At 40.9% G+C, this 26,707-nt stretch overlaps 2 protein-coding genes across 2 annotated transcripts in view; one reads left to right on the forward strand and one right to left on the reverse strand.

The window, feature by feature from the left end:
- crtap (cartilage associated protein) overlaps positions 1-7,039 on the reverse strand; it is a 29,795-nt gene extending 22,756 nt beyond the window's left edge. The window contains exon 1 of the mRNA XM_043688787.2: positions 6,562-7,039. Coding sequence (XP_043544722.2) covers positions 6,562-7,023 — 462 coding nt within the window. The 5' untranslated portion in view covers positions 7,024-7,039. The remainder of the gene's footprint in view (positions 1-6,561) is intronic.
- Positions 7,040-7,530: 491 nt separating this feature from the next.
- Positions 7,531-26,707, forward strand: part of fkbp9 (FKBP prolyl isomerase 9) — a 38,054-nt gene continuing 18,877 nt past the window's right edge. Inside the window, exons 1-8 of the mRNA XM_043688783.2 lie at positions 7,531-7,866; positions 10,923-11,068; positions 11,960-12,149; positions 12,289-12,434; positions 14,455-14,644; positions 15,283-15,428; positions 15,984-16,173; positions 25,894-26,039. Coding sequence (XP_043544718.2) covers positions 7,661-7,866; positions 10,923-11,068; positions 11,960-12,149; positions 12,289-12,434; positions 14,455-14,644; positions 15,283-15,428; positions 15,984-16,173; positions 25,894-26,039 — 1,360 coding nt within the window. The 5' untranslated portion in view covers positions 7,531-7,660. The remainder of the gene's footprint in view (positions 7,867-10,922; positions 11,069-11,959; positions 12,150-12,288; positions 12,435-14,454; positions 14,645-15,282; positions 15,429-15,983; positions 16,174-25,893; positions 26,040-26,707) is intronic.

A 26,707-nucleotide genomic window follows, 5' to 3' on the forward strand; every position in this document is an offset into this window, starting at 1 on the left:
TTCTTTTTGCGTAAGTGTAGTCAGTGAGTCTGGCAGGCTGTTCAACAGTGGTAACCATCATAAAAAAACTAAATCTGAAATCAGACAATGCGCACATTCCAATACTGAAAACAAGAGTCACTGAGCACAGTACACAGTCTGCTGTTCACATTAACTAGAAGCACATTATTTCAGTTCATGTTTTACCATGGGAAGATTACAAAGAGTAATTGAAGCCTCAACTGAAGCTTAATAAAAGAGCAAAGATAAGTGGTAGTGAATTTGTCTGAAATGCACAGCCTAAAATAACCTTACAACACTTTAATCAAGTTCTTGGTATATACTGATGTACAAACTCGATATCTGAAACAGTTTCTGTCTCAGCTCTCTCTCTTCAAAGTAATATCAGATAGCTAGGAGAAAGTGAGGACTGCAGATGCTGGAGATCAGAGCTTAAAAATGTGTTGCTGGAAAAGCGCAGCAGTTGGTCATAAGCCCAACTGAAGAAGGGCTTATGCCCGAAACGTCGATTCTCCTGTTCCTTTGATGCTGCCTGACCTGCTGCGCTTTTCCAGCAACACATTTTTAATATCAGATAGCTGCCTATAATGAAGATGCAAAGCAGCAACATTTACCAAAAATACTCTCTTCTATTTCAGTTTTATCTGTCACACGGATAATCATCGTTATCAGACAGACAGACAGACATCATACAAGTTTCCTACTCATTAAAATATCAAATTAATCATGACTCAAACCCCTAAATCAAGAATTATAATTAAAAAAAAAGTCATTATGACTATTTGTCTGCTTTAACCTAAATAAAACATTAAAATGCACCTTAGAAAATATAACAGTCAGATGTACAGCACAGAAACAGACCCTTCAGTCCAACTCGCCCATGCCAACCAGATATCCGAACCTAATCTAGTCTCACTTGCTCGCATTTGGCCCATATCCCTCTAAATCCTTCCTATTCATGTACCTATCCAGATGCCTTTTAAATGTTGTAATTGTACCTGCCTCCACCACTTCCTCTGGCAGCTCATTCGATACAAGCATCATCCTTTGTGAGAAAAAGTTGCCCCTTAGATCCCTTTTAAAACACTTCCTCCAACCTAAACCTCTGGACTCTGTCTCTTTCTCCTTCTCCTCCTTTCCCACCCCCCACTATGGGCAATTTAGCTTGACCAATTCACCTAAACTGCATATCTTTGGATTCTGGGAGGAAACCAGAGCACCACATTACATTTATCCAAATTAAACTCCATCTACCACTCCTTGGCCCATTGGCTCATCCGATCAAGACAGCATTGTCCTCTGAGGTAACCTTCTTTGCTGTCCACTACATCTCCAATTTTGGTGTCATCTGCAAACTTACTAACTATACCGCCTATGTTCACATCCAAATCATTTGTATAAATGATGAAAAACTGTGGACCCAGCACCAATCCATGTGGCACACCACTGGTCTGAAAGGCAACCCACCACCACCACCCCGTCCCCTTCTACCTTTGAGCCAGCTCTCTATCCAAATGGCTAGTTCTATCTGTATTCCATGAGATCTAACCTTGCTAACTAGTCTACCCTGAGGGACAATGTCAAATGCTTTACTGAAGTCCATATAAATCATGTCCATGGCTCAGCCCTCATCAACCTTATTCGTTACTTCTTCAAAAAACTCAAGTAAATTAGTGAGATGTGATTTCCCATGTACAAAGCAATGTTGACTATCCTTAATCAGTCCTTGCTTTTCCAAATACACGTAAATCCTGTCCCTCAGAATTCCCTCCAACAACGTGCCCACTGTGGATGTCAGGCTCACCGGTATATGGTTCCCTGGATTTTCCTTACCACCTTTCTTAAATATTGGCAACACGTTAGCCAACCTCCAGTCTTCCAGCACCTCACCTGTGACTATCGATGATACAAATATCTCAGCAGCTGTAATTGGAGAAAAATAATGAACTAGAATGGAATCAATCCACTAAATTATTTGAAAGTGAGAACATAAATTTTGAAGTTTACACTTAGGCACAGGGATCAGTCTAGCTCAAGTAGGGTGATAGTGATAGCTATCGGAAGATGAGTTTATGTGAAATACTAATTGTAATCCACATACAGGGGAAGCAATGGCCTAGTGCTATTGGGAGGCTATTGATCAAGACACAGACGTAATGTTCCGGGATCAAATCCAGCCTCAGTAGATGTTAAATTTAAAACAATTTGAAACGAAGAGTCTAACGATGACCACAAAACCATTGTTGATTGTCAGGAATCTGGTTCACTAAAGTCCTGTAGAGAAAGAAACTGCCATTCTTATCTAACCTGTCCTACATGTGACTCCACGGCCACAATAATGTGGTTGATTCATAACTGGCATCTGGGCAATTAGGAATAGGCAATAAATGTTGGCCTCGCCAGTAACACTCCCATCCCTTGAATAAATAAAAATAAATAAATGTATGAAGATTTAAATCAGGTTTAAGTATACATGAATACCATTTCTGGTTTCTTTATTCCTATAGATTGCAGACTTTTCTGATAGCTAGAAATACTGAAGTGATCAAAAGTTGCTTATTCCTCTGATGCTTCAGAATTTGACTGTCCGATTACTCATTTTAACTGACAGTGATGTAGTTTTTTTGCTGAACTTACAGTACATTTCATGGGAAAAGATTAGCCAAGGATGTTTTGTATTAAATAGAGCAAGATTGAATCTAAGGTACAAACATGTTAGTGCTGGCTGTATTGTAGGAAAACCATCTCTTTTAGGGTTCTTGTTCAATATAACATAGATTATGTATGACAGTGGAATCACTTACCAATAATGGAAGAATCAGACAACAAAAAAGATCAAGCATCTTTGATCAAGTTGGACACTGATGTTAGATTGGGAAGGAACTGAGATAAGGTTAAAGCTCCAGCCGGGGAAGAAGCACAGAATTATAAGAATAACAAAAACCCTACAAAGGTCATTTAGTGTAATCAAGGCGGAGATGGACACACCTTTAAATCAGTCAGGGAATTTAGGGTTATGCTCCTACATCTCATGGTCCTATTATGTTGGGAGAAAGGCAGTGAAGTGGAGTTGAGGATTATTAGATCAGCTACGATCACAATGAATGGTGGAGTAGGCCATGATGGGCTGAATGGTCTATTTCTCCTCTTGTGTCTTTGGATTGGACTGAATTTCAATATTGGACCCTTTCCAACTTAAATTTTAAAACATGACATTTGAGTAACCTGGTGGAATCAGAGCCAAACCAGTGCTGTTGTACAGGGCAGAAAAAGTTGAGAACAGTGCTAATGATTTGGATAAGAATTTATGATGCATAGTTTGTAAGTTTGCAGATGACACCAAAATGGGTGATATTGTGGACAGTGAAGAAGGTTATCTAAGATTACGAAGGGATCAATTGGGTCAATGGGCTGAGGGCATAAAATTTGGATAAATGCGAGGTATTGCATTTTGGTAAAATGAACAAGTGCAGGACCCATATAGTTAATGGTAGGGCTCTTGGTAGTAATAGGCGAAAGTGAGGACTGCACATGCTGGAGATTAGAGTAGAGAGGGTTGTGCTGGAAAAGCACAGCAGGTGAGGCAGCATCAGAGAAGCAGGAAAGTCGACGTTTTGGGCAAAAGCCCTTTGTCAGGAATGAGATAGAATTGTCAAACAGACACCTTGAGGTTCAATGACATAGTTCTTTGAAAACTGTGTAACAGGTAGATAGGGCGGTTAAGAAGGCATTTAGCACACTTGCCATCATTGCTCAGACCACTGAGTTAGATCATCACGGGGAGGTTGTACAGAATCTCAGTCCCTACAGTGCAGAAGCAGGTCATTCCACCCATCGAGTCCACCGACCTTCTGAACAGGATCCCACCCCCCTTACCCTATCCCTGTAACCCTACATTTCCCATGGCTAACCCACCTAGCATGCACATACCTGGACACTACGGGCAATTTAGCATGGCCAATTTAACTTGCTCATCTTTGGACTGTGGAAGGAAACTGGAGCAAACCCACGCAGATACAAGGAGATTGTGCAAAGTCCACACACACAGTGGATGGAACGGAAATCGGGTCCCTGGCGCTGCGAGGCAATGCTGAATTTGCTGGCCTCTGTTTTTTGGACCCTTTACTTGGCCAGTTTAAATTTTTGGAAAGAGTCAAGCAGAACAATATTTCATCCTCACTAACATTCAACACTGGAGGCCCCCAGGGGTGTGTACTCAGCCCCCTACTGTACTCACTGTATACGCATGACTGCATCACCAAATACCAGACTAATGCCATTTACAAATTCGCTGATGACACCACCATAGTTGGTCAAATCTCAGATGGCGATGAAACAGACTACAGACGGGAGGTGGAAGACCTGGAAAAATGGTGTACTGAGAACAACCTTGCTCTCAATGCTGGCAAAACCAAGGAACTCATTATTGACTTTCGGCAGGATGTTACTCATGCCCCCCCCCCCCAACACATTAACTGCACAGAGATGGAACGAGTGTAGAGAGTGTCAAGCTCCTGAGAGTGGTCATCATCACAACAAGCTTTTTTGGACTCTTCATGTGGATGCAATGGTTACAAAGGCCCAACAAAGTCTGTTCTTCCTCAGGCAGTGAGGAAATTTGGCATGACGGCGAATACCCTTGCCAACTTTTATAGATGCGCCAGAGAGCATTTTGTCTGGAAGTATCACTACCTGGCATGACAACTGTACCATTCAAGATCAGAGATGGTTACAGAGAGTGGTGAACTCTGCCTGGACAATCATAAAGACCAACCTCCCATCTATAGAATCCATCTATCAGGTCGCTGTCAAGAAAAGGTTGCCAGCATTCTCAATGATCCATCCCACTCTGGCAACGTTTTTCTACAACCTCTACCATCGGGGAGAAGGTACAGAAGTCAGAAGACATGCACCAGCCAGTTTTGAAACAGTTTCTACCCTACTGTTGTTGAATACTGAATGTTAAATTCTTAACATTCGCCTGTATCTGTGTTTTTGTTTTTGCCGCTATTTACCTATTACTTACTTACCTATGCTACTTAATTTTGGGATCTGTCTGTATTGCTCGCAAGACAAAGCTTTTCACTGTGCCTCGGTACGCCTGACAATAAATTAAATTCAATTCCATTCTCTTCCAAATTGTCAGCCTACAGAGGTCTCTGGTGTCAGCAACTGTTTCCAGCCGTCAGTGTTAGCATCAGCCATCTTCACAGCTCATTGCAGGTGAACCTGCAGCAGAGGAACAGCATCCAGTGGTCATTTACAGAAGTCTTTGTGTGTGCAGGTATCATTCATCAGATGAACATGGTCAAGCTAGCACCAGCGTACTTAGCTCAGCAATAAATGAATACTGATCAAATTCGCACATTCTAGGTTCTCAGTGGTGTCCTTGTCCTTGCAAGAAGTGCTGAGGATACACGTGCAATAGCAAAGATTGTACTGTTCAACCTTTTTCATACCTAGTTTATGTTATCGAGGTTTCATAATTGTAGAACAGTGCTCCTGTGAGTATAGACTATGTCGGTTTGCAGGTTAGTATTCTCAGTTAGGTTCCTATTCCACACACTAATCATCTGGGGCATAAAACTGCAGCTTTTAAACGCATATGTTGATTGCAGCATTAAGTTACAGATTAGTAGTGATTGTGGAGTTTAGATGTGTGAAGCTGTCAACAATGTCCAGCACACACATTTTCAATGCTGATACATAACCTAATGTATTAAACAGTGAGTGAGATAGGTGCAAAACTATCTTGGGTTACAATATAGAAAGAACACTGTAATTAAGAAAGGTTTAGACAACATACAAAGACTGCGCATTGCCCATTACGAACCCACAGTAGAATAGTTTAGCAATCTATTGATCCATTTATCAAAGATAAATCTTCAAGTGTTGATGCCAAATCATCTGAACTCATCAAGCAGATAAAATGAGTACTCCTGCACTATCTGTACAAATTTCTGCATCTCTGGTGGAGCTCTAGGTTATGCGTGGCAGAAAGATTGTAACAATGCAAGAGCAAGGGCGACTTCAGCAATTGCAACAACAATTGAGCAATCACCCTCGTAAGCATCATTATCGAAGTATTTCTCCATGTTGCTGTTGTCAGGCTTGCAGACGCTGGTTGCAACTGGAAGATCTACGATTGACGTGATCTTCTCAGTTTGGCAGATGCAAGAGAATGCTGTGAACAAAGATCATAATAAATAGGGGCAAGTGAAGGACATTCAGCCACTCGAACCCGCGTTGCCATTCAATAAAGTTTATTTGAAAATGCAAACTTTCGGTACGAGCAACCCGAAGGTGCAGCGCTCCTAGAGATTGTATTTTCAAATAAACCTGTTCGACGATAACCTGATGTCGTGTGATTTTCAACTTTGTCCACCCGAGTCCAACACCGGCACCTCCACACTATAGCCATTCAATAAGACCACAGTTGATCTTGGCCTCAACTCCAATTATCCTGCATGCCTCTGTAGATCAGAAACTCAACGGAACATTATTCATGATTGAGGATCGATTTGACCTTATTTTATGAAGTGCTTCAAGTTGTTTTCTCACCTTAAAGTAAGCAAATTGCAGATATTTGTAGACCTCCCGCTTCTCGAAGTCCTCCAGAGTTTCTCTGCTGGGCTGAGATTGGCGGAAAGCAGGCAAACCCTGTTTACACCTGCGGAGACACTGCGCTCTTTTCATGATGCTGCTGAAGAGCTGGAGCTCAGGAAAGCCACTGAAACGAGCAGTTTGGTCTGGTAATACTAAGCTACAGTTGAGGTTACAGAAAGCCTCACTGTCGTGGAGCAGACGGTGTAGGCGGAGGCTCATCTCCAGGTAATCCACACTCTCCTGCCAGTTCTCCGCCGAATATTGGTCCAGCGCATGTCGATACGCCGAATCCAGCGGCATCAACTCGTCCCGGGGAAAACTCCGAAAACTGTACTTCTCATACTGAGCGTGAACAGTGCAACAACACAGCAACAGTACGGAAACTACAGCTTGTCGCCTCATTGCTGTCCGCCACATTAACAACACTTGCCCCTTCTTGCTGACCTATCCCAAAAAAAACCACACGGATGATTGACACCGCGTCTGGACAGTCATAGCAGAGGCTCTGAAACTACCCGCTTACCATTGGACTTATGGTGTCCAATCAAAAGACCGCTATCCGGAAAGTCTCTCCTCCGCCACGACACACACACTCAGTGCCGACACGAAAGCCTTGCCCCGCCCCATCACGGTTCAGGCCCCGCCCCTTCATTCAAATTCCAACGTCTCCCAAGCCCTCCCCGTCACAACAGACTCACCCTTCTCCCTCATCCAGTTCCACTCCTTGGGGCAGTTATGCAGCAGCCAGACCCCCTCAGGTTTGGACCCTCCTTCGGTCTCGTTGATCCCATCCCCTTGCTGTTTGCCCTCAAACCATCGCTGGCCTCTGTCCGACGTCCTTGGCCCAAACCAAGGCCGGCTTCTATTCCCGCCCCCCCAGCCCCTGACCCCGCCTCCCAGCCCCTGGCCCCGCCCCCTAGATAGCCCGCGGACCCTTTTCCTTTCCCCTCTCTCCTCCCCCTTCCCACGTCCTCACTTGGCGGCTGGAGTCGGTGTGCTGAGACTCTTCAGGCATCTCGACAGGCCGTGCTGGGTCTGACCCGAACCGGACGCGATGATCCTGGGGTTTCAGTGGCTGCTCGTCCCCGCTGTGTTGCTGCTTCGGGCGGGGGGGAGCCCACCGCCATCAGTGCCGCTGGATGATGTGGTGGTGGAGAGCAAGTTCCGACCGAAGGAGTGCGTCCGGGCGGCTGAGCCCGGGGATTTCGTCCGATATCATTACCTGGGGACACTCCCCGGGGGAAACCAATTCGACTCCAGGTACTGCAGCACTCGGAAAAGGGTCCGGGAATCTCATGAATCCGGATTTGGGCGATGCCTGGTCAATACGGAGTGGGGGCACCCGGGGTCAGTCCGGAGCCGGAGTGGGGGCACCCGGAGTCATTCAGGAAACCCGATCTGTTTTGTTAAAATACATTTAATCTACAGCGACTGAAGTCGGAGAAGACAAATGCCAGCTTCCACGCATTAGCGGGTGGAAAACGATTCCTTTTTCACTTTGAAGTGGAATTCCTGGGGTTTCCATAATGGCATTTACGTTGATTCATTTTTATTCTCTATTTATATAATATATCGTCCACAGACCGGGCAAATCCAACCAGGTCAATTGTAACCTCGTTCATGTACCGCCAATCATCAACAAAGTGATGGACGGCGTTGCACACATAGCTGTCAATTACCCTGCTCACCGATTCTCAGTTTGGGTTCGATCAGGGCAACCTTAGAGATGAGCTCAAGTTGACTTCGGAAATACTACATTTTGACTGTGGATTCAGAATCCCTAGCAAAATTGGAATAATTGAAAATCAGAGGGAAAACCGTCCTATTCCTTTCGGGTAGATATTTTAAATCAACCTGTTCAGACGTGTTATAATACACCTCTGGATCAGGTGGGAGTTGTTTTTTTTCCCATAGTGTCCGAGATCCAATCATATTTAGCTGGTTCATTGATTACTTTCCTTCTATCATATGGTCAGAAGTGTGGGTGTGCAGTAATGATTGTGTGAAGATCAGTACCATTCACAAGTCCTCAGATACTGAATCAGTCAGTATCCTTTTTCAGCAGGACCTTAAGAACTCAGAGCAGGACTGATAACTAGCATGTAACATTTGCAAATGCACAGGTAATGGTTATCTTCAAAAAGAGAAAAATTATACATCTCCCTTTAGATTTTAGTGGTATTAAAATGCAAAAAGTCACTATTGAACAGAAAGTGAAGTGGAGTAGCCATACAATTACTGTGGCTGCAAGAGCAATTAAAGAGATGTGAACCCTGCTGTTAAAGAGCAGTTAAAGAGATCTGTAACTCATCTCCTAACCCCCTAAAAGCCTGTCTATGATCTACAAGTCAGGTGTGTGATGGCATAGACCTACCACTCCAGCTTACCTGAATGAGTGCAGCTTGAACAACACTCAAGAAGTTCAACAGCATTCAGGACAAAGCAATCTGCTTGAGTGGCACTCTATTACCATTCACTCACTCTGCCACCAGTAGCAGCAGTGTGTACTAACTACAAGGTCCACTACAACAGCATGCTTCAACAAGCGTCAACAACATACATTCACATTCATCAACATCAACCTGACAAAAGAAACACTGACCACACTATTAGAAGAACCAAAGACATACACCAAACACCACCAATTTCATCAGCAAGAACAATGTCATCAAGCTAGTGGACCTATGTCTTACTACCCACTTCAATTTCAATTACAAAACCTACAGACGAACCAATGGAACATCCATGGGATCTCCAATATCAGGGTTCTTAACACAGGCAGTAATACAGAGACTCAATCAAACAGCTCAGTCAAACATCCAACCCAAATTTTGGGTCCACAACATGGATGACACCTTTGTCATCATGAAATGAAACAATTTAGAGGAAACCTTCAAGACCATCAATAATATCTTTACTGGGATAAAATTCACAAAAGAGGATGAAAACAGCAACAAACTGCCATTCCTAGATGTCACAATAGAGCAACAGCCAATGGAGAATTTCAAACCAGCGTCTACATGAAAATAACACATACGGACCAAATACTGAATGACAGAAATAATCATCCCAACATCCACAAATGAAGCTGCACTAGATTATTTCAATGTGTCACTACACACTGCAGTATAGAGGAACTACAAAGGGCAGAGTAAAATCACCTGTATGGTGTGTTCAAAAAGAACTGTTACCCAATGAACATAGTCTGCTGGTTTCTTAGCAACAAACCCATCAAGCAGACAAAACTCGTCCAGAAACCCTCGCCACTCTCCCCTACATCAATAACTACTAGACTACTCAAACCTCTTGGCATTATAATAGCCTGCAAACCTACCAACACACTAAATAGCAGCTAATAAACTTGAAAGACCTTATACAGACAACAAGCAAAACTAATGTCATTTACAAAATACCTTACAAGAACTGTAACAAACACTACATTGGACAAACAGGCAGAAAGTGAGCCACCAGGATACATGAACATCAACTAGCCACCAAAAGAAATGTTCCACTATCTGTAGTATCCTTACATACAGATGAGGAAGGACGCCACTTTTACTGGGTCAACACATGTATCCTACAAGCCAAACAGAGACACACACGAGAGTTCCTAGAAGCATGGCATTTCAACTGGAACTCTATCAACAAACACATCGACTTGGACCCCATTTACCACCCTCTGAGAAAAAGAACAAGAAATGATATCAACCCAAGGAAACCTAAACACACAAATAGAAAGCAGGTCATAAAACCAGTGCTTCACTGGGGGTTCACTAAAGATGTTACCTAGTGTGGTGATGAAACATCTGAAAACGAACCTTCCAGCTCAGTGAGAAAACGTACATCTGTGCTTCTACAATAGCACCTTTCACACCTGTGACAGGAATCACCTAGAAGTTAGGAGAAAACAGCTTCAGCACTTGCAAGTTCTCATACAGTCAGGAGACCATTCTAACATTGATCTATATTGCCATTTCCTCACTGTCTCTGGGTCAAAATCCTGGGACTTGTCCCTTAATAGCATAATGTGAGCACCTTCATTGCAATGACTAGTTGTTCAAGATGATGGCTCAACAGCACCTTCATGGGACAGTTAGGGATTAACAACAAATTCTGGCCCCCAGTCTGTGATGTTTGTACTCTGAGAATGAATTTAAAAATGTTTATGGCTCTTAACTCCATGTATTTAGGTAATGTGAATCCTTAAAACAATGTTTCAATTCTGAGTTGTGCTTGGGATTATGTAACATTTGAAATGTATTATTGCAAGATGTGAGAGTTTGCAGTGTCTTAATGAGCCTGTCTCCCTCATTCAGCTATAATCGTGGCTCCACTTACAATGTGTTTGTGGGTAAAGGGCGACTGATTGCTGGGATGGATAAAGCTCTGATTGGGATGTGTGTGAACGAAAGACGCTTCATAAAAGTGCCACCTCACCTGGCCTATGGCGATGAAGGGATGCGTAAGTAAGATTGTAGCTAATGCCATCTTCCTCTTTAATGTAATTTTGAATTCAACTTTGTTTTGGATCTTCAATAAATATTTCATCATTAGGGGGCTGGACCACACTTAAGGACGGGCTGGACCACACTTAAGGACAGGCTGGAAAGGCTAGGACTTATTTTCCCTGGAGCGTAAGGCTGAGGGGTTACCTTATAGAGGTTTATAAAATCGTGAGGGGCATAGATATAGTGAATAACCAGGTAGGGGAGTCCAAAACTAGAGGGCATGAGTTTAAGGTTTAGAGGAGAGAGATTTATCAGGGACATGAGGGTCAACCTTTTCACACACAGGGTGGTGCATGGAATGAGTAGCCAGAGGAAAGTGGTAGAAGCAGGTATAATTACAACATTTAAAGGGCATTTGGGCAGGTACATTAATAGGAAAGGTTTAGAAGTATATGGGCCAAATGCAAACAAATGGGTCTAGTTCAGTTTAGGATACCTGGTTAGCATGGATGAGTTGGACTGAAGAGTCTGTGTTTCTGTAGTGTATGACTCTGTGGCTCTACAAGATTCAGACTCACACCAACGTCCTGATTTTGTCCTTGGCTCTAATTTTAAATTTTTATTCCTTTGTCTGGACTTAATCACCAGAAAAGAGAGCTTTTCTGTATCTGCCCTATGAAATTTTTCTAAGAGTCTTAAAAACTTCAATTCGATAACCCCTCAGTTTCCTGTACTCTACAGAATACAAGCCTAGCCTATGCACAATGTTTTTGTCATATAGCTATGTATACCCTGGTTCCATGCTAGTACATTGTACTATTTGAGGGTAATGTATCCATTCTGAGTACTGATATCCAGCAATTAATGCAGTTATCTAAATGACTTCTGTAATTTTTAATACACAGCTGATAAAATCCCACCTGATGCTACCTTGTTCTTTGATGTATTGATGCTCGATATTTGGAACCCTGAAGATAAAGTGAAAATTGAAGTTCACTATAAACCTGAGAACTGCAGTCGTGTTGTACAAGTGTCTGATTTTGTCCGTTATCATTATAATGGCACTCTCCTGGATGGTACATTTTTTGACTCCAGGTATTGCAACTTTATTTACTTGGCATATATTCATTACAGTTATTATTTGATTATTAATCATTTTGGTGTTCATTTGCTGAAGCTGTTGTGTGCATAGCTTGACCTCTGTTACCCTCTACTATCTGTCTTGACCTTCTAGCCACACTCGACAGCGAACCTATGACACCTACATTGGAATTGGATGGTTGATTCCAGGCATGGATGAGGGGCTGCTGGGTATGTGCGTGGGTGAGAAGAGGACAATCACTATGCCACCTTTCCTGGCATATGGCGATAGAGGGGATGGTAAGACAGCCAAATAGCATCATTGCCTTTTTATCTGACTGTATGAAATGTGAATATCAAGTGGAGTACAATATGTCTGAATCTGCAATTATATTTCAGCTTATGAGTTGCTCACTAATCAAAGTTAATTAAATGTTTTTGAGGATGTAACTAGTAAGGTAGATACAGGGGAACAAATAGATAAATTATGTACAAAAAAGGTTAATTGACATGGTAATGGCTCATGGAGTTGAAAGCAATAAATTAAAATTGACAGTAGATTGGCTGAAGGACATTTTGCACAGACTGAGCATAAATGGGGTATTTTTAAGTTGGTAGGTAGATGAAAGTGGAGTACTGTAAAGGTCACTGCTGGGTCTTCAGCTGTTTAAGAACGAAGTAGGCTATTTGACACTTCAAGCTTGCTGTGCCGTTAATAAGATAATGGGTGATCTGAACTGTTTTTTTTGTCAAGATGATATCTTTTTGTGTTCTTATTTTCTGATTTTACTGAAGTGGGACAAGAACTGTTTAAAATAAAGGATTACTGAAGGATTACTACAGACTTTACAAAGGAAGTTATCTGACATGCATTTATACAGCTGCTGCTTCAAGCATTGGGAAAGCCTAGCTACAGATGAGCTGGAGCCAGGGACAGTGTGTGAATGGAGATTTGGCTGGCAACAAGTCGCTGATTAGTCTGTGAAATGGTGACCAGTTATTGATGATAAATGTATCCTGCTCGCTGACCTTTTGGAGTTTTATAAAATAATGACAGGTATAGATTAGGTAAACAACCAATGTCTTTTCCCAGGGCAGGGGAGTCCAAATTAAAAGGCATAGGTTTAAGGTGAGAGGGCAAAGTTTTAAAAGAGACTTGAGGGGGACACTTTTCACAGAGGTTAGTGTGTGTATGGAATGAGCTGCTAGAGGAAGTGGTAGAGGTTGGTACAAGTACAACACTTAAAAGACATTTAGATATGTACATGAATAGTTGAGAGTGTGGTGCTAGAAAAGCACAGCAGGTCAGGCAGCATCCGAGGAGCAGGAGAATCGACGTTTCAGGCATAAGTCCTTCCTCAAGAGTCTTGTGCAAGAGGAATATGGTCCAAACACAGGCAAATGGGACAGATGGATACCTGATTGACGTGGACGAGTTGGATAGAAGGGCCCACAGTGGAGATATTTGCATCATCAACAGCCCCAGGTGATGTGCCAGCACTCTGTTTGACAGCACTCCCTAGGACCCTACCATTAACTATGTAAGTCCTGCCCTGCTTTGTATTACCAAAATGTAATACTTTGCATTTATCTGAATTATATGCCATGTGCCATTTGTCGACCCACTGGCCCAGTTGATCATGATCCAATTGTGTTCTTAGATTACCTTCTTCACTATCCACTATACCACCAATTTTTGTGGCATCCGCAAACTTACTTACCGTGCCTCCTGTGTTCTCATCCAAGTTGTTGACGTAAATGACATTGGACACCGCAACAACCCACTACCATTACCCTCTGTCTCCTACCATCAAGCTAATTTTATGTCCAATCACCTAGCTCTCCCTGGATCCCATGTGATCTAACCTTACTAACCAAGTTACCATGTGGAACCTGTTAAAGGTCTTGCTAAAATTAATGTGGACCATGTCTACAACTGTGTCTTCATCAATCTTCTTTGTCACCACTTATAGACAAAAGATGGTTGATGGATTATAACGTAGGGAAGTGTGAAGCTATTCACTTTGTTAAAGGGTAGACAATTACAAACCATTTGAAGAAAAGTATGTTTTATAGTCGGATATCATTGCAGTAACTGAATTTTACATGTAACATGTTTTATTCTTTGTATGTTGGCGTCACTGGTCAAGCATTTTTTTGCCCATTTCTAACTGCCATTGAAAACATTGTGGTAAACTGCTGCCTCAAGTGGCTGCTGTCCATCTCACACTTGGCTTTTCTGTAGTGGTTTGGAAGGATTGGCTTGTTAAATGAGGTTATTATCCATGGCTAACTTGTGATTTCTACTTTAATATTGCAGGAAAGGATATTCCCTCACAAGCTACTCTGGTCTTTCACGTGACTTTGGTTGATTTTCACAATCCTAAAGACAGTGTTGCCATTGAACAGGAGTTTGTTCCAGATCCCTGTCTCAGGAAAACCAAAAAAGGAGATTTTGTGAGATACCATTATAATGGCACACTTATGGATGGCACATTGTTTGATTCAAGGTACCTTTGTGTTGGCTTGTTACAAAGTTCCAGTTGGCTTTATTCTAATGGCATTTGCAAGAGATTAAAAACAATCAAATCCTTGAGATCTTCTGATCATATGATCTTTCTAAAAAAACTTGAGTCTTGATGTGTTTGAGTTTTAAAATATTAAGTTTTCAAAACTGAGAGTTCTTTACACAAAATAGTCTCATTTCTTGAGACTTCTTTTCATGTCTAACTTGACATGCCCCAAATCATGAGCTCTTCTGTGAAGATTAAGTGAAGATGGGTACATGTCCTAATAGTTGTTCTGAAGATGAACATGGCTCAAAGTTCTTTCAGCTAAAGCTTCACAAACCTGCTGTATTGTTGCATACCTGCAAAAGGCTATTTCATTCCTAGAAGAACTTATACCACCAGTCCATGAGGTATTGAATATTTCACATCGCTTCTGAGTTATTACTATGCAGAGTGAAGTTCCTGAAGAAAAGCTTTTTGAAAAGTCTGTGATATGTCTCGAATACTATTAATCCTCTGGATGTTGTGAGCGTGTGTCAGAGAGAAATAGTACAGACTGGGTCAGTCGAGTCTTCTGTTCCCTTTTTAGTTCTCCGTTGAAGTCTGGAGTGAGGAAATGACAATGTGTTTTTTTTCAGCTATTCCCGAAATCAAACTTACAACACATACATAGGGGAGGGCTACGTTATTGCAGGGATGGACGAAGGGTTACTGGGCGTGTGTATTGGAGAGAAAAGGACAATTATAATTCCACCTCACCTGGGATATGGTGAAGAAGGAATAAGTAAGTTGTGTGTAATTATATTATTTTCTCCAACTTTCTGATTTTAAAAAGAATCGAAAATAAATAAATCTAAATAAAGAAAAGTCCCACAGTATTTTAAAATTGCGGTGTAACTTATGTATGCATTTCTGAATTTATTTGTTTAAAGTATTTTCTATTTTACAAAAATTTGTTTCACTTGAAATTTAATGAAAAATTGTTTTAATAAAAAGGTTTTCTTCTTGATGGAGAGATCTTAGAATTGTTTCATATCAGTGTTAAGCCATTCCAGTTAAAGTGAAAAATCAATGGCATTTGCACATTATTCAATTATTGTTATTCAGTTTGCATAATCCATAAACTTGTTCCTAAAATAGTATTACTTAAGCATTTTGAGCCCTGGGTTCTTGTCTCTTGGACTTCTTCCTCCAGCTCACTACTTTGAATCAGTAACCCTTTTAAAGAATGATTTCACTAATGAATTGAATGCTCGTCACTCAAAACTTTGTGCCAAGAGGATTTTTTTCTGGATGATAACCAGTGTTCCTCTGTCTTTCCTTTTCGTAACTGAAATAGGTGAATCTATCCCTGGCTCGGCTGTTCTAGCTTTTCATATCCATATGATTGACTTCCACAACCCAGCCGATAAAATAAAGATCAAGACCTACCACAAACCCACCAACTGCACTGTCCTGAGCAAGAAAGGAGACTACATCAAATACCACTACAATGCAACATTGATGGATGGAACAAAATTAGATTCTACGTAAGTATTGCTATTTCATTTGATTTATTGTTATGACATATACCTAAGTACAGTAAAAAGTTTTGTTTTGCAAGCAGTTCAAGCAGGTCATAACAAATGAGGACATAGAGATCATAGGGTGCTTAGATAGAGCAAGGCATACATAATTATGGCTGCATAAAAGATGCAAAAAAGCAAGGTCAATATTAGATTTGAAATTAGAGAGATCCATTCAGCAATCCAATGTTGGTCTAGGTAGGGGCGTGTCCTCCTCCTTTCTTCCTGAAATCAATGATCAGTTCTTTTGTCTTGCTGTTATTGAGTGAGAGAGAGAGAGAGAGTGTGTGTGTTACCATTGCACCATGACACCAAGCACTTGATCTCCTTCCTGTATTCTGCCTTATCATTATTTGAGATCTGGCCTTCAGCAATGGTTTCATCAGCAAACTTATAGCTGGCATTCATATGAAATTTAGCGACACGCTCGTGAGTGTACAGTAGGGAGCCGAGTACACATCCTTGCAGGGTGTCAGTGTTGAGGATTATTGCGGAGGAGATTCTGGAATGCAGTCTGTGGGTCAGAAAGCTGAGGATCAAGTTCATAGCATTATTATGGAGATGGAGTACCTTTTTTGTGACTTATTCTGAATGCGAAGCTATTTCTTTCCAAGTGGGAAGCTGACATACAGGGTCACATGACACTTTAGGACGATTGTGAACTTGAACAAAATCTTGGGATTGAAGAGAGGGGAGGAGAGTTTGGTCTAGGAGAAACTAGCATTTACAAAGTGCTGTCCCTGACCCCAGGATATCTATGCTTTATAGATAATTAACTTGTTGAAATGTAGTTACATAGGGAACATCACAGACAATGAAAGAATTTCTTGCATCACATCAGTGACTAAACGTCCTCAGTAAGTACTTCCCTTGATGTGGGATATCTTGAGGTTGTGTAAGGTTCTATAAAAATGCAAATCTTCGTTTTACATTATGTGGATAATTTATTTAATGTTCATTGAGGAATAAATATAGGGCAGGACACTGTGAGAACTCCCTGCTCCCTTCCTTATAGTAACTGGGTGATTTTAGTTTATGTTCAACTGAGTGGAAAAGTAAACCCCTGATTTAAAATTTTATTCAAAAGTCAATATAGCTGGTGTGCAGCACTCCCTCGTAATGCACTAAGGCAATAGCCTATATTTTTGTGCCCTAGTTTTGGAGAGGAACTTGAACCCAGCACCTTTTGACTCATAGATGCAAGTATTACATATTGCATAAAGCTGAGTTTTTCTAAATTCATTTGTGAGATTTTAATGGAAGTTATTCATGGCATGTGGGCTTCATGGACTTGATCAGAATTTATTGTCTATCCTACGTTGCACATGAGAAAGTCGGTGTTGCAGTCCATTTAGATCATAAGATCATAAGACATAGGAGCAGAAATTAGGCCATTCGGCCCATCCAGTCTGCACTGCCAATCATGTTGGAGAGGTTTATCAACCCCGTTTTTCTATTTTCTACCCGTAACCTTTGATCTCCTTAGCAATCAAGAACTTATCTCTCTCTGTTTTAAATAAACTCAATGACCTGGCCAACACAGCCTTCTGTGGCAATAAATTCCACCGATTCACTACTCTCTGGCTAAAGAAGTTTCTCCTTATCTGTGTTCTAAAAGGTCTTCCCTTTATTCTAAGGTTTGTGCCCTTGGGTCTTCGTCTCTTTTGCCAATGGAAACATTTTCCCAATGCCCACTCTACCCAGTATTGTGTAAGTTTCAGTCAGAACCCTCTCTGTCCCCCACAATATCCTTCTGAACTTCATCGAGTATAGTCCCAGAGTACTCACACCCACATTCTATACACCCACAATGCTGTTGAAAGAATGTCAATATACTTTCAGGTTGAAGGTTTGGCAGGAACTTGCAGGTGATGTTGCAACTTCCCCCAATCTTGTGTGGCTTGCCCGTCACCTCCACCCAGCAAGATCAAGATTTGGTCACTGGACTTATTTTCCCAACTTTAAAAATTACTAGGTTTCAGCATTTTTGCTTCTGAATATTTTTGGTGTCTGTGGATTTCATGGCTTTGCGAATATTTTTATTAATTAACAGGTCAATAATCTAGAGGAATTAATCCATGTTGGAGGTGATGCCCATCATTACCTACGTAAAACTCTGATCAGGCTGTTTAGTGCCTTGGCCATCTGAAATATATGCTCTGGCCCTTTTTGTAAATAATTTCAATGTGGTTACAGGATGCTTCGTGTTAAATTTTGATGTGTTGAGAAAATGCAGAGGTTTGGTTTCCTGATCGGCTAGGGTATGTTTCAGGCCTGGCGCAGAGGAACATGGTAGTAATTTGTATCCATTGTGATTTACAGCCTACACTGGTTAGATCTAGTGTGGGGGATGGGGAGAATCTGCTCCTCACAAAATCATAAGCATATGTTATAGGAGACTTCTGCAGATCCATCAGAAATTCCTGTCCGTTTCACAGTATATCTTTCAAAAATCCCTGCTGCTACAAATATCTACAGTTCATAAGCTAAAGTTGAGGGAGATTCTCCAGCAAACATTAGAGAGGGAAAGAAGGGTGGAGAGAAAAGACTGACTTTGGTCTTAACCACTCTTTGTTAACTTTATTTTTCTTGTTTTAATGCCAACTTTACATTCCCCAAGTGAGAATCAGCTTAGTAAGTCAGCTGTTACTCAGCTGTAGATTTCTTTTCTCTCTCAAAATGTTATGGGTTTAGAGACCTGAACACACTATCTAGGCTGGCATGAGGGCAATTAGGGATTGGCAATTAAATACTGTTCTTGCCAGTGTGTGTATGGAAGGTGCTATGTAATATAAATTCCCTCTCCTTCAGAACTCATCGCTGTAAGCACCCTGTCAGATGACATTTGCAGCCTGTATATCCAGTGAGTTATGTGTTGTGTAGAGAGCAAGCCACAGAAACATCTGTTCAGGATAGTATGGAATAAATTTGTTCTTCTCCCTTCACCTACCATCAGTCAGCGAAAGCCTCAGGTTATGGTTGTTCATTCATTTTTGTTAAATGGGTCATGTGAAAATAGGTGGTCTGACAGTGAAGATTTTTTATAGGCACACATGCTGACTTCATTATCTTAATTTATGAAAAACCTTTTAAATGTCAGTCCAGATTTCAACTGAGAATTTTCTTTCCATTACAGCTTGTGCAGTGTTGATTTTAACTTTATTCTGTTCCTCTGTCCAGTATCATTTAAAAATCCTCAGGTAAAATGAAGTTAATGAACAGTGAATAAATGGATCAAGTCCTGCCATTGGAATTCACAGAATTTAGCCTCCATTTTAAATCTCTCACGCTAACCTCACTCTACATGTATTTGTACTACTTTTTAAATCATTGCAAAACAAAGTGAAATGTAAGCTGTGAGAATGAGTCAGACTGTAAAGAAATACAGATAGTGAAATAACTCCACAGGTGCTGGTATGCCGTCACCAAGTCACCCTTCATTTACACATGGAGAGTCATCGAGCTGATCTGACTCCGTAAGAGCCAGCTTACAGGATGAGTAGAACTTCTGACACTCCTGTTTGACGTAGATTAACAGCCTTAGTCGGAGAACTCATTATGTCATGTCCACTTGGTTGACCTTGTTACAATCACTACAAATAGATTTTATGAATGGGCATTGGGATAGCATATGGAGTACACTGTGGGAAAATGTAATGTTATTGTCTTTGTAAGAATAGTAAAACAGAGTACTTTTTAAAAGATGTGAAAGGGGATATAAAAGTGAATTTCTGTAGCTGCTGAAAATCTGAAACAAAGAGAATGCTAGAGAAAATCAGCAAGTCTGGCAGCATCTGCAGCAAGAGAAACAGTAAATGTTTCAAGGCTGGACTTGAAATGTTAACTGTTTTTCTCTCTCCACAGGTACTGCCAGATCTGCTGACTTTCTTCAGCTTTTTTTTTGTGAAAGGGGATATGGTGGTGTAGTGGTAATGCCACTGGACTAGTAATCCAGAGAGCCAGGCTAATGCTTTAGGGACACAGCTTTAAATCTCACTACAGCAGCTGGTGGAATTTAATATTTAACTGTTGTAAAAACCTATCTGGTTCATTGATGTACTTTTGGGAAGGAAATCTGGCTCCCTCACCCTACATGTTTCTCTAGAACCACAGCAGTGTTGATTCTAACTACACACTGAAATGGCCTAGCAAACCACTCAGTTCAAAGGTGTAACAAATGACCTGGGCAGTGATATCCATGTCCCATGAAAGAATATTAATTAAAAGTTTACAGAGATATTTAGGTGTAATCATGCTGAGAGCACAAAAAGCCAGTATGCAATTGAGAAAGCAAATGGCTTCTTGGCCTTTTTCTGCAAGGTTATTGAAATGCAAGAATAAAGAAGTTTGCTGAAATTTTATGGTGCTTTGGTGAATTTTGTACAGTTTCAGGTTCCATGTTTATGGAAGGCTATGCATTCATTGAAGGCAATATTGCAAAAGTTCACTAGATCGGTCCTTGGAATTAGAAGGTTGTCCTATGATGATGGTTCAGGGAATTGGGTTTATGTTCTCTAGAATTTAGATCCATGAGAGGTGATTTTATCAAAACATTTAGGGTTATAATGTGTTTTGAAAGGGTATTTCCCTTGGCTGGGAAATCTGTAATAACTGATGAAAGGCTTTTGCCTGAAATGTTGATGCTCCCGCTCTTCGGATGCTGCCTGACCTGCTGTTTTTTAGCCTAGGAGATTCTTAGCCCCTGGGAGGAAGTAGTTGATGAGGATTCAAATGATGTGGCACCACCCTCTTGTCTCTGATTTCCAGCATCTGAAGTCCTCATTTTCTCCTAATATACAGTAACTGTACAGTTTCAGTATAAAGGATTGATTATTTAGGACTGAGGTGAAATGAAATTTCTTTGTACAAAATGTATGAATCTTCACAATTATTGACATCAGGCACAGTGGATACACCATCATTCCATATATTTAAGGTTGACGTAGATTTTAGGTGAATCAGTGGATATTGGGCGAGGGCAGGAAAGTGGAGTTTGAAGAATCAGAGGTGATCTGATTGAAACATGTAGAATTCTTAAGGTAAATGCTGTGAGATTATGTCTCATGGGATAGTCTAGAACTGGGGGCATAGTCTCAGAAAAAAAACTGAGATGAGAAGGAATTTCTTCTTTGGAGGTTGAGAGTCTTTGGAACTCCTGCGATAGAAAGCGATGGGGGCAAAATCCTTGCTATGGCATTATGGGGAAAGGGCAAGGATATGGGGAATGTCATATCAGCCATGATCCTAATGAATGATGGAGCAGGCTTGAATGGGCTGAATGGCTTACTCCTTTTCCTATTCTTATAGTCTTATGGAGTTGAAGCTAATGATCATTCATGATCCTGTTTGATAGTGGAGCAGACTCGACAAGCTCTATGGTGTTTTCCTGCTCTGATTTCTTATGCTCTGATTTCTTAAATCACCCTGCAAACTCCTCTTTTATAATGAGTACAGCCTCAATTTGTTTTCTTTATCATATTTGTATTACTTCAATAAGCAACGGTCCAATGAATCTGCACTGTGTCCACTTCACCGTGCTCTCTTTGATGCTAAGTCCAAGTACTTTAATTGTGAACTTATATAGGTTTAGCATTATATCTCTACTTCTATATATCTTGTTGCAAAAGGAATGTGAGAACAGTTGAGTATATACAATGAGGATGAATACCATTCTGGACTGACTGAATGGCCTTTTTCATGTATGATCTTGGATGCAGCTGTTGTTTCAAAGAGAATGTGAATTACTCAGATTCTTTGCTGATCCATTACATTTTTGAGACAAGTATACACTTGCTGTGACTGAGTCAGACTTTTAGATAATGAGTGTAAAAACCTCAGATGTAGGTGTCTGTTCTCCTTAGCCCTTAGCTCCATGTTGAAGGATTGGTAGTGACTTGACGTCTAGCCATTTAAAAGACTAATGTTCTCAGATTCCAAAATGAGCTATGGAATACTTTAGCACTGGGCTTCATAGAATCATGGAGGCTATTTGGCCCATCATGTCCATGCTCTGAATGATGTATCCATCTAGCATAATTCTGTCCTTACCATTGTATGTTCTGGCATATGTTCAAGTGCATATTCAACTACTTTTTAATAATGAGAATTTTTGCAGCTACCACTATTTCATCCTTTGGGAGGGAAGTCCCTCAAAATCTGTGCTCTGAGGGTAGGGACTGCTCAGCTGAGGGTAATAGACTCTCCTGACCACTTTGTCTAGATACCTCATGATTTATACTTCAGTTGGGTCACCCTTGGCCTCTTCTGTTCCAAAGAAAGCAAATCAAGCTTATCTAATCTTTCCTCAAAATGCAATGAGATAAGTGATTAGAAAGCCTGCATTACTGATACTGGTTGTTGGAATAATATTGGCTGAACATTAGGAAATCATCCCTATTCTTCAGATCATCCTATGTCCCCTTCAATAGTTAGATCGGTCTTTTGGTTTAGTGTAGCACCTGGTCTACTTTAAAAGCAATCATAGTCAGCAACTGCATTGAAATGCTTGACCTTTTGATCAGGAAACACCAAGACTAGTTTGACAAGAGTGATCGGGACATCAAGAATCTTCTAGGCCACAAGTGCAAGGTATTCCTTAACTGGCAGCTCAACTAAAATTTGAGCATGAGGAAATAAGCTGACAGGCAACTGAAAGCCAAGGTGCCACAACAACTCCGTGACCCAAAGAATAGATGATGGGTGGAAATGGTGCAGAAAATTCAGCAACTCACCAACAATTGTGACATGCATGGCTTCTTTAATGCAATCAAAGCTATCTATGGCCCGAGTACTCAGGGACCTACTGCACTTAGAGCTAAAAATGGACAGTTGCTTATCCACGACCAAAAGACAATCAAGCCTGCTGGAGAGTGCACTTTGAGGGACCTCTTTAACCAAGATGCAACCTTCAGCATAAGTATTCTTGACACCAATCCACTACTCACTACCCATTGTGATCACAGTAAACTTCCAAATCTCTGTGAGGTCAGAAAAGCCACCTGACTGATGAAAAACAAGACCTCCGATGCAGATGGAATCCTCACTGCAGTACTAAATTACGGAGGATGGTTTGACACACATCACAACCTCATTTTCCTTGTTTGGAAGTAAGACACATGCCAGGTGATCTAAGGCACAACAATTGTGACCATGTTCAAGAAAGAAAACTGGTCCAATTGGAAATTAGAGGGATTTCCCTAGTATCTGCCATATCATGTGAATCCTCATCAACTACCTCCTCCCAGTGGCTAAAAAAACACCTTGCCAAGTCTCAGTATGGCTTCTGCACCATCAGGATGCACAATGGACATGATTTTTACAATGCATGAGAAATCCAAGTAAAGTGTAGGGAACAGCACCTGTCTACATATCCTTAGAGACATAGAGTTGTACAGCATGGAAGCAGACCCTTCGGTCAAATTTGTCAATGCAGATCAGATATTAATCTAAATTAATCTAGTCCCATCTAACCCCTTCCTATTCATTTACCCATCTAGATTGCTTTTAAATGCTGTAATTGTACCAGTCTTCACCACTCCCTCTGGCAGTTCACTCCATACACGCACCACCCTCTTTGTGAAAAGGTTGCCCCTTCGGTCTTTTTAAATCTTTTCCCCCTCACCATAAACCTATACCCTCTAGTTCTGGACTCCCTCAATCCAAGGAAAACACCTTGTCTAATTACCCATTCCATTTCCCTCATTGTTTTAGAAACCTCAATAAGATCACCTCTGAGCCTCCAACTCTCCAGGGAAAATAGCCTCAGTCTATTTAAACACTCCCTATAGCTCAAACCCTCCAACCTAGCAACATCCTTGTACATCTAATCTGAACCCTTTCAAGAATCACAACATCCTTCCTATAGCAAGGAGATCAGAACTGAACACAGTAATTCCAAAATTGGCCTAACCAATGTCCTGTACAGCTGTAACCTCCTAATATACTGACCAATAAAGGCAAGTATACCAAACATCACCTTCACTATCCTGTCTACCTGTGATACTACTTTCAAGGAACTATGAAGCTGCATTCCAAGGTCTCTTTGTTCAGCAACACTCCCCAGGACCTTATAATTAAGTATATAAGCCCTGCTCTGATTTCCCTTTCCAAAATGCAGCATTTATCTAAATTAAATTCCATCTGCCACTCCTCGGGCCATTGGCCCATCTGATCAAGGTCCCATTGAACTCTGAGGTAACATTTTTTTTGGTCCACTAGACCACCAGTTTAGGTGTTATCCGCCAACTTACTAACCATATCTCCTTTGTTCACATCCAAATCATTTATATAAATGATGTAAAGCAGTAGACCCAGCTCTGATCCTTGTGGCACACCTCTGGTCATGGGGCTCCAGTCTGAAAAGCAACCCACCACCACCACCCTCTCTTTCCTGCTTTCAAGTGAGTTCTGTATCCAAAGGAATAGTTCTCCCTGTTTTTCCATGTGATCCTTCGATTTCACAAAGGACATTGTATAGGCTGCTGTTGGAATATTGCGTGCAGTTCTGGTCTCGGAAAGATGTTGTAAAACTAAAAGGGTTCAGAAAAGATCGACAAGGATGTTGCCAGGGTTGGAGGATTTGAGCGAAAGGGAGAGGTTGAATATGCTAGGGCTGTTTTCCCTGGACCGTTGGAGGCTGAGGGGTGACCTTATAGAGGTTTATAAAATCATGAGGAACATGGATAGGGTAAAAAGACAAAGTCTTTTCCCTGGGGTGGGGGAGTCCAGAACTAGAGGGCATAGGTTTAGGGTGAGAGGGGAAAGATATAAAAGAGACTTAAGGGGCAACGTTTTCACGCAGAGGGTGGTACTTGAAGGAATGAGCTGCCAGACGAAGTGGTAGAGACTGGTACATTTGCAACATTTTAAGGGTAATTGGATGGGTATATGAATAGGAAGGGTTTGGAGGGATATGGGCCGGTAGCTGGCAGGTGGGACTATATTGGGTTGGGGTATCTGGTTAGCATGGATGAGTTGGACCGAAAGGTTCCATGCTTTACATCTCTAGACTGAACAAACCAAGGCAGTTTTTCTCTAATTGGAATATTGGTTTCTGTCCTGGAATTTCTAACACACTGATTACCCAATTTTTGGATAAGATATTTTCATTCCTACTCTCTCTTTCACCCCTGCCTTCATCCACTCTCAAATTAGACAACCACTGATCAATGTCCGAAGGCAGGTTATTGTCACCTGAACTACATAAACACATAAGGGTTTGGCAGTTAGAAATGTAAGCTGCTGTTTTTTTTTTAAATTGTTTCACGTTTGTGAGCTTTGCTGACAAAGCCAGCATTTGTTGTCCATCATTAATTGTTCTTTTAATTAAGTGACTTGTTAGACCATTTAGAAAGCAGTTAAGAGTCAATTACATAACTATGGACCTGAAGTCACATGGAAGAATGGCAAATCTCATTCCCTAAAGTGAAATCAATGAAATTTTATTTTTCATGATAATTAATGGTAGCTTCATGATACCATTACTGACACTAGGTTTATATTCCTGATTTATCAATTCAACCTATGTCCCCATTCTGACCTCTGGTTTATTTGTCCAGTGATATTATCAATTCATGCTGACTAATCCAATTCAGCTTTGCGTTTTCATTTTTGTTTTAGCTTCAGATATTAACCACTGACAGAATGTTAGAGTTGTTATTTATGTAAAGTTGCATTTTCTTTCAGACACAACTATGGAAAAACATACAATGTTGTCCTGGGTTCTGGTCAAGTTGTCATAGGGATGGACATGGGTCTGACCAATATGTGTGTTGAAGAGAAACGAACCATCATTATCCCACCTCATCTGGGTTATGGAGAGAGCGGAATTGGTACATATATTCCACTGCTATTGTTGCGTTTAAAAACCTTAAGTATAAGAACACAAGCTATTGATTTTCCTGTGAATAGTTTAATAATTGGTTGTAACAAAAATGAAAACTCTTTAGCTGTAACTGATTATGTGGCCTCTATAGTCAGTCCCACTGTTGACCAAAGTGTTACTAGCATTGTTAGTAAACTCTGAAAATTGGGATAACAACTCAAATTATCTTTTTTAGGTGAATAAATCTGAGTCATGATTTGTATATTATAAGTTGTATAGATGTACTTTGCTATTTTTCTCAACGTGACTATATCAAAATTGTGGTCTTACGAACAAATAGAGAACTTTTTCACACAAATTCATGGGATGTGGGCTTTGCTGCATGTGCCAGTATTTATTGCCCATCCTTAATTATCTAGAGGGCTGTTAAGAATTAACCACATTGCAGTGGGTCTGGAGCTAAATGGAGGTCAGACCAGGTAAGGATGGCAGATTTCCTTTCCTGAAGGACATCAATGAACCATTTACTTTTTATAACGATTGATAGATACAGTCACCATAGACCTCCTTTTCATTCTAAAATTTTATTGAAGTCAAATTTCACTATTTGCCATGTTCCTACTCATGTTCGCAGAGGATTGCCTGGGGTTCTGAATTACTCATTCAGTGACATTA

This window comes from Chiloscyllium plagiosum, unplaced genomic scaffold, assembly GCF_037043375.1.
Source record: "Chiloscyllium plagiosum isolate Xiang-an unplaced genomic scaffold, Cpla_swu_hap1 HiC_scaffold_4, whole genome shotgun sequence".
In the NCBI taxonomy this organism is placed as follows: Eukaryota; Metazoa; Chordata; class Chondrichthyes; order Orectolobiformes; family Hemiscylliidae; genus Chiloscyllium; species Chiloscyllium plagiosum.